Here is a 13,850-nt window from a genome sequence, read left to right on the forward strand (position 1 = left end):
AAAGTTTGGGCTCTTTCATACACCCAGCGCACTAAGGGGCAAGACGTGTGTGGCATGATTTGTTGCTTTTTTCAGACCGTCACAACTGTGATTTGCACATTTTGCGCCATGTCGTTTAAATAGCAAATCCATTTGCATCGCTTTGTGGACTCTTAGGTGTGCTGGTGTGAAAAGGAGGTATGTTAAAGCACATTGTTGGCATGTTGCTGTTATGAGGAACTGAAATAGATCGCACCATTGACTGACTGAAAGCTGCTCTAAAGTCCAGTGCAGAGCGAGTTAGTTTTGCGCTTATGCAGGTCCAAACACGTACATATTACTTAAAACACACAGGATGTAGAGCAACACACAAATATCTTGACATGTGAAAAAAATTAAGGATTAAAATGTTACAAAATTATTACTTTCTACATAAATATAAAAACCACTACCTCCATGCCTTTTCATCTCTGGGGGCTTTTTATAGGGTGCTTTCACACCTGCCTTATTTAGTTAGATTAAATCGCACTAGAGTTTGTTTCCCCTTTTGGTTTGGTTCGTTTGGGCAGGTGAGAATGCAGCAATCGTACTCGAGTGCTCACCAAAAGCGGACCAAATAAGCTGCTCGAAGAGGTGGTCTCGGTACGCTTTCAAACGAACCCTGGAGCGGTTTGTTTGTGGAGAGAATATGATCCGTACTAAAACAGGTCCACCCGCAAAAAGTACTGCGCGTTTGGACTAATTCAGCTGCCGTAGGCCGATGTGCTGTGCATTATGGGATATGGAGGAAAAATATTTGTTGACAGCGCTTTACCAACAGAGAGAGAGAGGGGGAAAAAAATTACCTGATGGATCGTTGGTAATATTTCCGCAAGATGACCATGTCGCAGTTTAGCTAAATTAATTCACATCTCCTTCTGAAGTGACGAGCGATGCATTAAACACTGTTTTCCAGCCGCGGCCGCGCTTAATTTTCGTAATGTATAGTTTGTCTAAAGCAGGGATACAATCAGCAAGCGCAGTCGTCCCTCCAGAGTAAAATGTTTTGTTTACCTGCGGGAGTTCACTGGCGTTTTCCCCCATGTGAATTCTGACCAATCAGTAAGCAGTTTAGGAAATATGTTCAACAACATCTGGCCAATGAGAGATGTGAATTTTGTCAGATGACTGCATTTTGGTTCGTTTCAACTGGTTCGGACCAAAGCCAGCAGTGTGGTGTGAAAACGACCCAAAGACGGCAGAAGATGCAACAATGTATCATTTATTACCCTTGGTCTGGACCAAATGAAGCAAACTACAGATGTGAAAGCACCCTTAGTTTATTCATGACAATCTGCATTTGTATAATGTCATTATTATTAGCAGTATTATTTATTATATGCTTATTTTTGTTTGTTATAATAAAAACAAGTTTAGATTTGTCCACCTGTCGGTTTTGGAGATGTCTTCATCACCATATGGGGCATAAGAATAGGACGTGTGTTTGGATATAACTCAGTTGTTTGAGCACACATCGTTGTTGTTATTATTGTTAATTTATTAGTTTTCTGGAAATTAGAACTGAATTTAGAAAAAGTTTTGAAACAAATCTTTGCACTTAACAAATAAAATTAAATACGTAGGCTACTGGATGTCTTCAGTGGAGTGAGTACAACATCGTTTCCTTAGTGCACATAAGTAAAGGTGTAAAGTAAAGAGGCTGAACGGAGGATGCTTGTTTGGTCTTTTTAACAGTTTTCTCTGTTTTTCCACTTACAAAATCCGTCATGTAAATAGCAAATGCGCCATGGCGCGATGCAACTGACTTTTGAAGGGAATGTGAGATGAGACTCTGATTGGTCTAACGCAAGTTATGCTCAAAACACACCCTAGTGAGATCACAAATGCTTCAGAATACACACATTCACCATGCGCACACACCCTGCGCAGCGAAGGGATGTGGCCAGAGGCGCTGTAATTTTAAAGCAGAGAAACCTAAAATGCCGTCCAAACGCTGCTATTTCCACAGAGCTTCTTCTGTTTCTGTTTTTAAGATTCCAAACGACACGAGACAAAAACAGAAGTGCTTACAGTTTCGTTTTAGTTATGTTCTAGGAAATTATAAAAAATATATATAGCTAGCATTTGACAAAGGACAGCTTCCAGAATCTCTCCTATTTTAGTGCTGGATACGGCTAAAAACTCCTCCAACAGATGAAGCTGTGGATTGTGAGCCACAACCTGCAAGTGTTTTTATTTGTTAAAATTGATCACTCACACTTTACAATAAGGTTCATTAGTTAATGTTAATTAATGCATTTACTAACATGAACAAACAATGAACAATACATTTACTACAGTATTTGTTCCTGTTAGTTAACGTTAGTTAACGAAAATACAGTAGTTCATTGTTAGTTCATGTTAACTCATGGTGCATTAACTAATGTTAGCAAGCATGGACTTGAATGTTAATAATGCATTAGTAAATGTCCAATTATGATTAATAAATGCTGTACATGTGTTGTTCATGATTAGTTCATGTTATGCATTAACTAATGAACCTTATTGTAAAGTGTTACCAATTGATCTATAAAAAGCATTGTCTCTAGCATTACGATATGTTGTGGTGAGGATGTAAACAAGGATGTAAACAACAGGAAGAGCTGCACCGCCTCTCTATGTGGCTGCTTTACCTGCATTCTACATCTCAAATGACCAACTCGCTAAAGATATGACAATGTTCTGTACTACTTACACACGCTTATAACCCCAATATATGTGAAAGACACTTGTCAGATTTTCTTTCCGAGAGCAGGCGTGAAGTACAGTAGTGTGCTCTTAATTTTTCTGTCTGATTCAAGCAGATAATGCTGCTAACAGCTGCTCTGACTGACTGTATTTACACAACGCAATGCACGCACTTGTAGTGGCGTGGCGTGGAGCCAATTTGTGAATCACAGCACATTGTTAGTTGACCAATCATAGCCTCTTGAGGGTGGGCCTTTTAGAGGAACTAGAACATATGACGTCGATTTCATGTTAGCTGAGTAGCTGTATATATAATCAAAGATGTATGAAAAAATAATGTTATTTTTTTTACAAGTGATGCATGAGCGCACATTGCTTTGCAATAAACACAACCAAGCCTTAAAAATACACTGTGGACCACCCCTTTTAATATAGCAAAGGTGTATTCAGACACGCTCTTAATGCTTTTGCATCATGCACTTTATACTTTGTGCTATATTGTTAAGATAGATCCCTTCGTGTTTCCTCATTTAACCGTAATTTCACACCACAACAACACCAAGATATTAGTCTACAGACAGAAAAACATGAGCTTTTACATCCTCCCAACAAACACACAGATCATTAGCTATTCTGAAACAAAACTTTGGATGTTTTCTTCCTGGTGCCAGACAGACACACGGATCAGATAAAGAGAATCTGCTGAATACATGCTTTTTTCCCTTAAGAATCTTTTATTAGTTTTCTTTTTATAGCGAAAGAGAGAGATAGCATTTGATACTTTAATATGAGTGCTGATGTATTACTGCAACCTGATGTTCTTTTGCTGCGCTAAGGAGTGCACAGCAGAAAAAGACAAATGCACATGGAATTTGGCTCAAGTGAAATCATAAATACAGTTTTGCGTGGGGGAAAAAAAAAGTTCCAAAATTGAAAACTTTTCAGATCCAAAACTAAAGTGGTTTGCCAAAGTCTGCTGAGACTGATCCAGATGCAATCTATAGTAGAGATTGAGATCCAGTCAGTCTTGTTTTAAAGATTTAAATAAAGGGAGAGTAAAGTCGTGTTTCAGTGTGTGGTCCAGTTTCAGCACACATCTCCATCATCTGTACTTCTGTTAATATTAAGCTGTTTTACTGTCTCAAACATTGAAACACTGAGTGTGCCGTTTACTTGTGTTTTATAGCTGTTGGCCATGCTTTAGATTTGTTTTAGATGCTGTACTTATTAATATCAATTTATACTAATTATAAATCAATGCAATAATACTCGTATATTTCCAGCATGTTGTTTGATTGCGTTTGCAAGCATGTTGTGTTTTGTTTTGTTTTGTTCTTTGGTTTGGTTTTGTTTTATTTTATTTTGTTATTTTGTTTTGTGTTGTGTTGTTGTTTTATTTTATTTTATTTGATTTTATTTTGTTCTTTGGTTTTGTGTTTTTATTTTATTTATTTTTTTGTTTTTTTTTGTTCTGTGTTTTTTTTTTATTGGTTTTGTTTGGTTTTTTTGTGTGTGTTTTTGTTTGGTTTTGTTTAGTTTTTGCATTTTTGTAGATTTATTTTGTTTTGCTTTTTTTAATTTTATATTTTATTGTTTGATTTATTTTAGTTTGTGGTGCACAATTAAATAGAAAAAGTATTCACACATTACAAAGATATTTCTGTGTTTGTCATGCGTGATTTTGTTTTATTTAGTTTTGTTTGCATTTATTTTGGTTGTGTTCGTTTTACTTTTTTATTGTATTTGATTGATTTATTTATTAAAGTGTTTTTTTATTTTATTTTGTAAATACCAAGATATTTATCTGTGTTTGTTTTTTTTTTTTTTCTTTTTTTGAGTTTTGTTTTTTGTTATGTTTGTGTGTTTTTCTTGATCAAAATAAGATTTGATTAATTGATTGATTGATTTTATTTTGAGTTGCACAAGTAAACAAAGTATTCATAAATTACCAAGCTATTGTTTTTTGTTTTGTTTTGTTTTGCTTTGCTTTGCTTATGTTTTTCTTTTTTTTTTTCTTTTTTTTTTTTGCTTTGCTTTGCTTGGTTTTGTTTTTTTTGTGTTTTGATTTTTGTTTTGTTGTTTTTTGTTGTTTTGTTTTTTTCTGTGATTTGTTTTGTGTTTTGTTTAGTTTTTTTGTGTTTTGTTTATGTGTTTGTTTTATTTAAAATGATATTTGATTGATTGATTGATTGATTGATTGATTGATTGATTGATTGATTGATTGGTTGATTTGAGTTGCACAATTAAACACAAATGTATTCATAAATTACCAAGATATTTATGTGTTTGTTATGCATAATTTTTTTTGTTTGTGTGTCTTTTTTTTACTTTTTTATTGTTATTTAATTTTGAATTAATTAAAGTACATTTTATTAACATATTTATTTAACTTTTTTGAACAATAAATGAGCCATTTAAACTGTTTTAAAAACACAGATCTTCGTCCTGGAAAAATCACCTGTCTTTACCGATCAACTATAATACGACTATTCACATACAAATAATTCAGAGTGCAAAAATCTTTTTTCTTCACTGTGATTACACTACATTTACTACAAAATGTCATAGAATAGTGATGCGATTTGGGATGTATCTCTAGACTCCGTTCTCTGTATTTTTCAGTGGAGCCGCTGAGCTTCAGGAAATCAATGCATGTTGTTCTGTCTCAGTCTCAGTGTGTCTTTGCTCATCTCGTTTCTATCAGTCAGTCTCTCTCTGCATGTCCAGTTTAGCGTCATTCACTCGCTCTCTCCTCTGTGTTACGATGACAACAGTGAGTGTGTGAAGGATCTGCTGCCTCTCTCTTGTCCTCAGAGACTCCTCTCAGTCAGCAGCATCACACATTTGCACTTTCGCATGATTTCCCCATGCACAGATGAAAATGTATTCGCTCTTCACATTTCGAGCTGCATTGAGTTGATTGTGAGAGATCAGTTTGTGGAAACTCGGATAATGGAATGTTTTGCCATTCATTTTTATGTTTTTGAATTTGTTCTGTTATTATATGCATCATTATTAAGGAAGTAATGGTTTGCTCACATTTCACAGTTTAGATTTTGTCATACATTTATTTATTTATATGGAAATAAAATCATTAAACAATTGTTTTTTTTTCTGGCCGAATGAGAATGAATGAATGAAAAATATTTCTAAAGGACCTTTTGACATTTTGAACTAGACTTTGGTAAAGACCCAAACAATACAAACATTGCAGCAGCTTAAAAGACGCCTTTCATGTGGAGAATAAAGTCATGCATGCATGTATATCAAATCTGATCTTTAATTTGTATTCTCTATTGGATTCAGCTCAAGTGATTGGCTGGGCCATTCTACAGCTTGATTTTAATTTTCTAAAAGAGTTATCTTGGCTGTGTTTTGGATCATCGTCTTGCTGAAATGTCCACTCTGGTTTCATCTTCATTATCCTGCTAATGTAGATGTTGGACTGAAGCAGCTAATATTAATTTACACTGAGGAAGGGCAGAGGATTGCTAAAGAACACTGAGATTTCAGCTGCTGTCTGGGCTTTCACTGCTCTTCTACATCTCCCTTTCTTCATGTGTTCAATAATTTTTTTTCTGCGTCATTTTACTACACATAACTTCATTTGTAAACTAATTAGATTTGTTTTGTTTGTATGAATGGATTTTTTTGGTTGTTACCAACATCCGGAGAAAATTTTAATCCAGGGGTGCCCAAACTTTATCTTATGAAGGGCCAAAAACCAAACTTTATTGAGGTTGGCAGGCCAAAGGTAAATATACAAAACTGTATTACATTAAAGTTTTCTTGGTTAATTGCTATTTTTAGGGCCTATTTTATTAATATTTTATTAGGGCCGAGTGCCTTAGTGTTTCACCAGTGATGATGTACAGCCTTATCACACTACTCCAACAGTTCGACGGCATAATCGTGTATATCAAAAAGAAAATCAAACACGAAGTGCCTTAAATGCTTTTTTACAAGGAGCTACTTCCGCTGCTCATTCACATCTACAGCTGACCGTCAGAATAGCAGAAACCATTGCTCAAAAACATGCCACTTTAGTGCTAGTATTTGAATGATTCTCTAGAGTAATGTCTAAAGTGAAGACAAAACAGCTGATTTTGCTCTCATTTTAAGATTTTAAGGCTGAACAGCATGAAATGCCATCAGTCTGCAGAGATTTCCCAGTATTTCTCTGTTGGAATCAGGAGATCACAATAATTAACCTTAAAGCTAAAGCAAAGCAAACACTTCCAGATTACAATAAAATAAATACAGCACTACAGCATACAAAGAGAGATCGACTTAGAATGTCATTTACCTGTTTTATAATGATTTAATCAGCTGTAGGTTGAAATTTATGCAGTTTTTCTCCTCTAAGGACTTATGTATTATGTGGTCTGTTGCCATCTTGTGGCGGAACATCAACCGTCTTTGCTGTGTTTACCATGACAGGCTGATAGCCGCCAATGAGCTGAATCTCCAAAATTATAATTATTTCAAAAAAGGACTGTCCTTATAAATAAACTGCATAGTTACAATCTAAACAACTAATTCTCGCCTAAAAATGCCTCTACAGTACATTATGTTGTCCAACAGCTGTAATATTTGTCAAACTGTACTGAGTTTATTGATCTGCTGTCACTCTATGTGGGCAGAGTAATACACAAGGATGACGAGGCTGTACGAGTGCAGAATATTGCTTCGAGAATCAGACAGAACTGTTGTTTATATACATTTTTAAATTAAATTCTTACAAATTTATTAATATTATCAGTATAAACTTATTTATATTTTTACAAAAAACGTAAACAGTCCTATTTAGAACCCAATTGAGTTCACTGCCAATGTCTTGTGCTTTGTCTGCTATCTATCAAGTAACAGTATTTACATTTTAACAATCTTAAAAACAGAACATTTGACTCTAACATTTAATTTCTTGTAACATTTTTTGTTGCTCAACAATTAAACAAGCAAACAAAGTTATATTAAATTAGAATTGACCATTTCTATTTTGCCCGATTTGCCCAAACCTTCCCTATACTTCTCCCTTTCTTCTCAGGTGAGGTGGGGGGTTGCCATGCCCTAAAGCAGTGGTTCTCGAACTTTTTTTCACCAAGTACCACCTCAGAAAAAAATTGTCTCTCCAAGTACCACCATCATCACCAGTATTGAAATAAAGTACTGTAGTTGGCTACCAAATTAAGCAGCTAAAGCACTGAAGAGTTCGAAAAGGAGGCAGAGACCTATTCATTCAACGAAATTATATTCCATACAAAATATGAAGCTGATCAGTCGGTTCATGTCACGTGACTCGTTGTACGGCATCCTAAAAAGCTAAGATGTTTTCAACTGGGTACACCTTGAATACGCAAGCGTGTTGTGCTGCAGTTCTTACTCTTTTGCTAGCCTGTGGGTTAAATTTTGGCACTCAAGTGACCAAGATATAACAAGAAAATACTGTCATTTTCAAAATAAAAGTTTTTTTTTCAAAATAAATAATTGTTCAGACTCGGATAATAAATAAAACAGAAATAATATTTTTTTTTATTAAAAATAATATAATATAAAATATAATATTTTAATATAAAAAAAAAAATTTGTGCGACCTGGTACCAATTGATCTATAGACTGGTGACTGTGGCCCGAGGGTTTGAGACCACTGCTCTAGCAAGTATCTGCTCTGCAAGCACCACGCACCTAGTTTTGCGCCAATTAAATCGATTTTTAGCAGCGGATGACGCGATGCACTAAAGGAAACATTTTATGCACAGCGCTTTGATCGTAGGCTTTAGAGAACAGTCAAATGCTGATAACATTGGTGTTATTGTATGCATCAAATTCATTACTCAGTGATTCCTCTGCGTACCACTAGAAGTAAGCCCGCGTACCACTAGTGGTACATGTACTACAGTTTGAGAACCACTGCCCTAAAGGTTACCATGGGCCAACTTTGACCCAAAGGCCCTAGTTTGGGCATCTCTGATCCAATCCATCATTCTGTCTGTTACTATTACTATTGTTATTAGATGTCCATCGTTCAATATCTCTCACCAAGGGACTGATTAATAATACAAAATAAAGTCCGCTCATGCACAGGTGACACAAATCAGATTATGGTCACATGATTATTTCCTCTGCCTGGAAATAATTCCTCCTTCATATTCAGAGCGGTATTACATTGATTGCAGAGGGAGAGTTGGGCTTCCTCTGGAAACTTGGACGGACGCTTGGATGTTTTTCGCCCTGTTTTGCTTTTTTTTTTTCCCCCTTCGCTCTTTCTGTCCTCTCAGTTCAAGCACAGTTCAGTGTTTTGGGTTTAATCCATCTCATTCCTCTGCTGGTCCAGGTGGCCTCGTCTGATCCCAGAATATGTGTGTGTGTGTGTGTGCGCGCATTTCAGAGCACTAATGTCTGCCTCCATGTGTGCTTTCATGGGCAATTTCCCACCAGCTCTTGATTTAATAGGGTTTTTTCTTTCTTTTATTTGAGGTTATATGCTTCGCTTCAGATAAGGAAAGCGCCTCCTTTTTCATTTGCAGGTATATTTGAAGCTCAGGTTTGATAGTGAAAGAGCTTTGCTTCTCTGAAGGGAATTTCAGTTCAGCTCAAAAGCATGATTACTGTTAATATATAAGTATTAATATTGAATATAATAATAATAATAATAGCTGTTTTATATTTACAATGTTACAATAATTATATTTACTTACATTTATTATTATTGTTGTTGTAGTTGTTACTGTTATTATTATTAACATTATTATTATTATTATTATTAATAGTAGTAGTAGTAGTAGTATTGTTATTGTTGTTGTTGTTGTTGTTGTTACTAATGATGTTTTTATTATTATTGTTGTTGTAGTTGTTACTGTTATTATTATTAACATTATTATTATTATTATTATTAGTAGTAGTAGTAGTAGTAGTAGTAGTAGTAGTATTGTTATTGTTGTTGTTGTTGTTGTTGTTACTAATGATGTTTTTATTATTATTGTTGTTGCTACTACTATTACTGTTATTATTATTAATACCTTCATAATCCCTATTTATGTTTGTAATAGTAATTCTATAGATTATTAATATTAATATTTGTAATTAGTATCCTTATTATTATTATTTTAATAGTAACATTTAATGTAATATATTGTTCTTAATATTAATGTTTTTATTTAAACTAATAATAATAATAATATCATTCTCAGTAGCTATTTTATATTTGTAATTCTTTTTTACATGTGTTATGATTAATACTATTATTTGTAATTACATTTTTGTATTATTATTATTATTATTATTTTAATAGTAATGTTTATTGTAATATATTATTGTTAATATTAATGTTTTAATATTAATATAAATATTAATATTTATTATTATTATCATCATCATCATAGCTATTTTATACTTGCAGTAATTATATTTTCTTACATTTGTTATGATTATTTTAATAATATTTATTATTATTATTATTATTATTATTATTATTATTATCATAATTTAATAGGAACTTTTAATGTAATATATTGTTGTGAATATTCATGTTTTTTGTTTAAATTTATTATTTTTATTATTATTATTTATTATTATTATTATTATTATTATCATTATACTAGTATCATCATCATAATAGCTATTTTGTGTAAAAAATGGATTTTCTTACTTGTTATGATTATTACAATTAATATTTGTAATTACATGTATTAATGGTCATTATTATTATTATTATTATTATTAAGCATTTTAATATTAACATTTAATGTAATATATCTTACATTTATTAGTAATATTTGTATTATTGCAATATTTGTTTAATTATATTCATTAAAAATCATTTTACAATTTTAAATGTTGTTAATATTTCATTTATAATCATCATCATCATCATCATAATATTAATGATTATTTTATATTTGTAAATTTAATAACAATAACAAAAGTAAAAAAATTATTGTGAACAAATTATTATTATTAATATTATTTGAAATGACATTTATGATTATTAATGATATTGGCGTTTTGATATTAATGTAATATGTAATATAATTATTTAATTTAACATTTAATTTATTGTTATGTCTTTGAGTAGTATTTTATATAAACCATAGTAATTGTCTGTTTATATTTTGTAGTCTGTATTAATAAAAATTTATTTTAAAAATCTAAATATTTTTAATTATTATTTAAATTTAAATTTTTCTGTTGTTGTTTTTGTTGTTATTGAACTTCATAATAATATTTATTAATTTTTATTTTTCCTTCATGAGCATTAGTTTAACAAAACTTTTTACATACATCCCAATAAGTGATTTTGGCTCAAATAAATGTAAGCTAAAGCATACACTTTGGAGTGTTTTGCATATGGCTCATCTGTTCTAAACTGAATCAGCGTATAGATATGTGGTGTGTGTAATCTGACAGCAGGTGTTAATGTGTGTGTTTTGTTCATGCAGGCAGCTCCAGCAGCAACAGCAGGCCGAGCTGGAGGTTCACCAGAGAGACGGACTCACTGCGTATGACCTGTCGCAGGTGCGTAAAAACCAAGCGGCAACATCCCGCTCTCCCTCGTGAAGCCAATACGGAAGTAACTAAAACTGCAATTCATCGACTCGCCTTGGGGGGCTGGCTCCAGGAAGTGCAGGTCATTTCTGAATGCAATGGGAAATTGGCCTTTTTTACAGCTGATAAAAACATGTTTAAAGCCTGGTACATTTGATGGTTTTAGTGCATATAGCTAGCGTTACCCTTCATGACAACTCTGAGGGGGGTGAATTTTTTTATAACTTATTCGTTTGGTTTATATTAATGATTTTTTCTTTTGCATAATTAAGGGAGTGGTCACTTGAGTGACAGCCGTGATTGACAGTTTGTCAGCTGCAGCTAGCCCGCGTGGTCGCGTCACGTCTGCTAATTCCGTCTAATGAATATGGCTTCTGCAGTGTTTGTGCTTTAGTTGTACATGGTTTTATGCAGTCTGTTCAATTTGTTGGTTTTATTTCTTACATTTATTAAATAATATGGCTTGTTGTGCAGTTAATTGTACTAACAGACCGTCCAAGACGGGTCTCCATTTTTTCCGGTGAGTGATATTCTAGTACAATGTTAAACAAAAATGCATGCAATGATGTCTTAAATAATTAATTATTTAGAACTTTATTTTAAAATTTACTGGATTAAATCCTTCATATTGTGAGTAATGTTAGCTGCAGGCTTAAACCAGAAGATATCTGAAACGATAACGGTAATATGCGCCTGCTTTTCAAAAATAAAGTTGGCTTAATGATTACTAATATTGTACAAACGTGATATTATATTGTACAAACGTGATATTATATTGTAGGAACGTGAAAAGTATATTGTACAAACGTGATATTATATTGTACAAACGTGATATTATATTGTAAGAACGTGAAAAGTATATTGTACAAACGTGATATTATATTGTACAAACGTGATATTATATTGTAAGAACGTGATATTATATTGTACAAACGTGATACTATATTGTAAGAACGTGAAAAGTATATTGTACAAACGTGATATTATATTGTACAAACGTGATATTATATTGTACAAACGTGATATTATATTGTAAGAACGTGATATTATATTGTACAAACGTGATACTATATTGTAAGAACGTGAAAAGTATATTGTACAAACGTGATATTATATTGTACAAACGTGATATTATATTGTAAGAACGTGATATTATATTGTACAAACGTGATACTATATTGTAAGAACGTGAAAAGTATATTGTACAAACGTAAAATTATATTGTACAAACGTGATATTATATTGTACAAACGTGATATTATATTGTAAGAACGTGATATTATATTGTACAAACGTGATATTATATTGTAAGAACGTGAAAAGTATATTGTACAAACGTAAAATTATATTGTACAAACGTGATATTATATTGTACAAACGTGATATTATATTGTAAGAACGTGATATTATATTGTACAAACGTGATATTATATTGTAAGAACGTGATATTATATTGTACAAACGTGATATTATATTGTACAAACGTGATATTATATTGTAAGAACGTGATATTATATTGTACAAACGTGATACTATATTGTAAGAACGTGAAAAGTATATTGTACAAACGTGATATTATATTGTACAAACGTGATATTATATTGTAAGAACGTGATATTATATTGTACAAACGTGATACTATATTGTAAGAACGTGAAAAGTATATTGTACAAACGTAAAATTATATTGTACAAACGTGATATTATATTGTACAAACGTGATATTATATTGTACAAACGTGATATTATATTGTACAAACGTGATATTATATTGTAAGAACGTGATATTATATTGTACAAACGTGATACTATATTGTAAGAACGTGAAAAGTATATTGTACAAACGTGATATTATATTGTACAAACGTGATATTATATTGTAAGAACGTGATATTATATTGTACAAACGTGATACTATATTGTAAGAACGTGAAAAGTATATTGTACAAACGTAAAATTATATTGTACAAACGTGATATTATATTGTACAAACGTGATATTATATTGTAAGAACGTGATATTATATTGTACAAACGTGATATTATATTGTAAGAACGTGAAAAGTATATTGTACAAACGTAAAATTATATTGTACAAACGTGATATTATATTGTACAAACGTGATATTATATTGTAAGAACGTGATATTATATTGTACAAACGTGATATTATATTGTAAGAACGTGATATTATATTGTACAAACGTGATATTATATTGTAAGAACGTGATATTATATTGTACAAACGTGATATTATATTGTAAGAACGTGAAAAGTATATTGTACAAACGTGATATTATATTGTACAAACGTGATATTATATTGTAAGAACGTGAAAAGTATATTGTACAAACGTGATAAAGCTCTTTTTTTTACCTGGGTGGCAGCTCTACGCTTCCGTAGAAGATGAACAAACAATCCTACCAAAAACTTGCAAAATCAGCCGGATCAGAACTCTGCATCTCGACCTGTAGCCGCAGGAAAGGGTGTTCAGCTGCTGGACGCACCATGAGTGAGAGACTGCGCTAAGCCAGTGGATTTAATAATGTTCCTCCACAAACACACGTAGCCTAATCTTGGTGCGTAAAGGGTTTTTAAATTA

At 32.3% G+C, this 13,850-nt stretch overlaps 1 protein-coding gene across 17 annotated transcripts in view; it reads left to right on the forward strand.

Annotated features, from left to right (window-relative positions):
• The window catches only part of arnt2 (aryl hydrocarbon receptor nuclear translocator 2), a 180,227-nt gene that overhangs the window by 134,745 nt on the left and 31,632 nt on the right, over positions 1 to 13,850 (forward strand). For all 17 annotated transcript variants that reach the window (XR_015494926.1, XR_015494925.1, XR_015494928.1 and 14 more), the window contains 1 exon segment: positions 11,145 to 11,220. Coding sequence is in view for 9 of the 17 variants with exons in the window: in XM_087259979.1 (XP_087116105.1) it covers positions 11,145 to 11,220 (76 nt within the window). In the remaining 8 variants the exon portion in view is untranslated.

The sequence above is a fragment of the Danio rerio genome, chromosome 7 (genome assembly GCF_052040795.2).
Source record: "Danio rerio strain M-AB ecotype USA chromosome 7, GRCz13ab, whole genome shotgun sequence".
In the NCBI taxonomy this organism is placed as follows: Eukaryota; Metazoa; Chordata; class Actinopteri; order Cypriniformes; family Danionidae; genus Danio; species Danio rerio.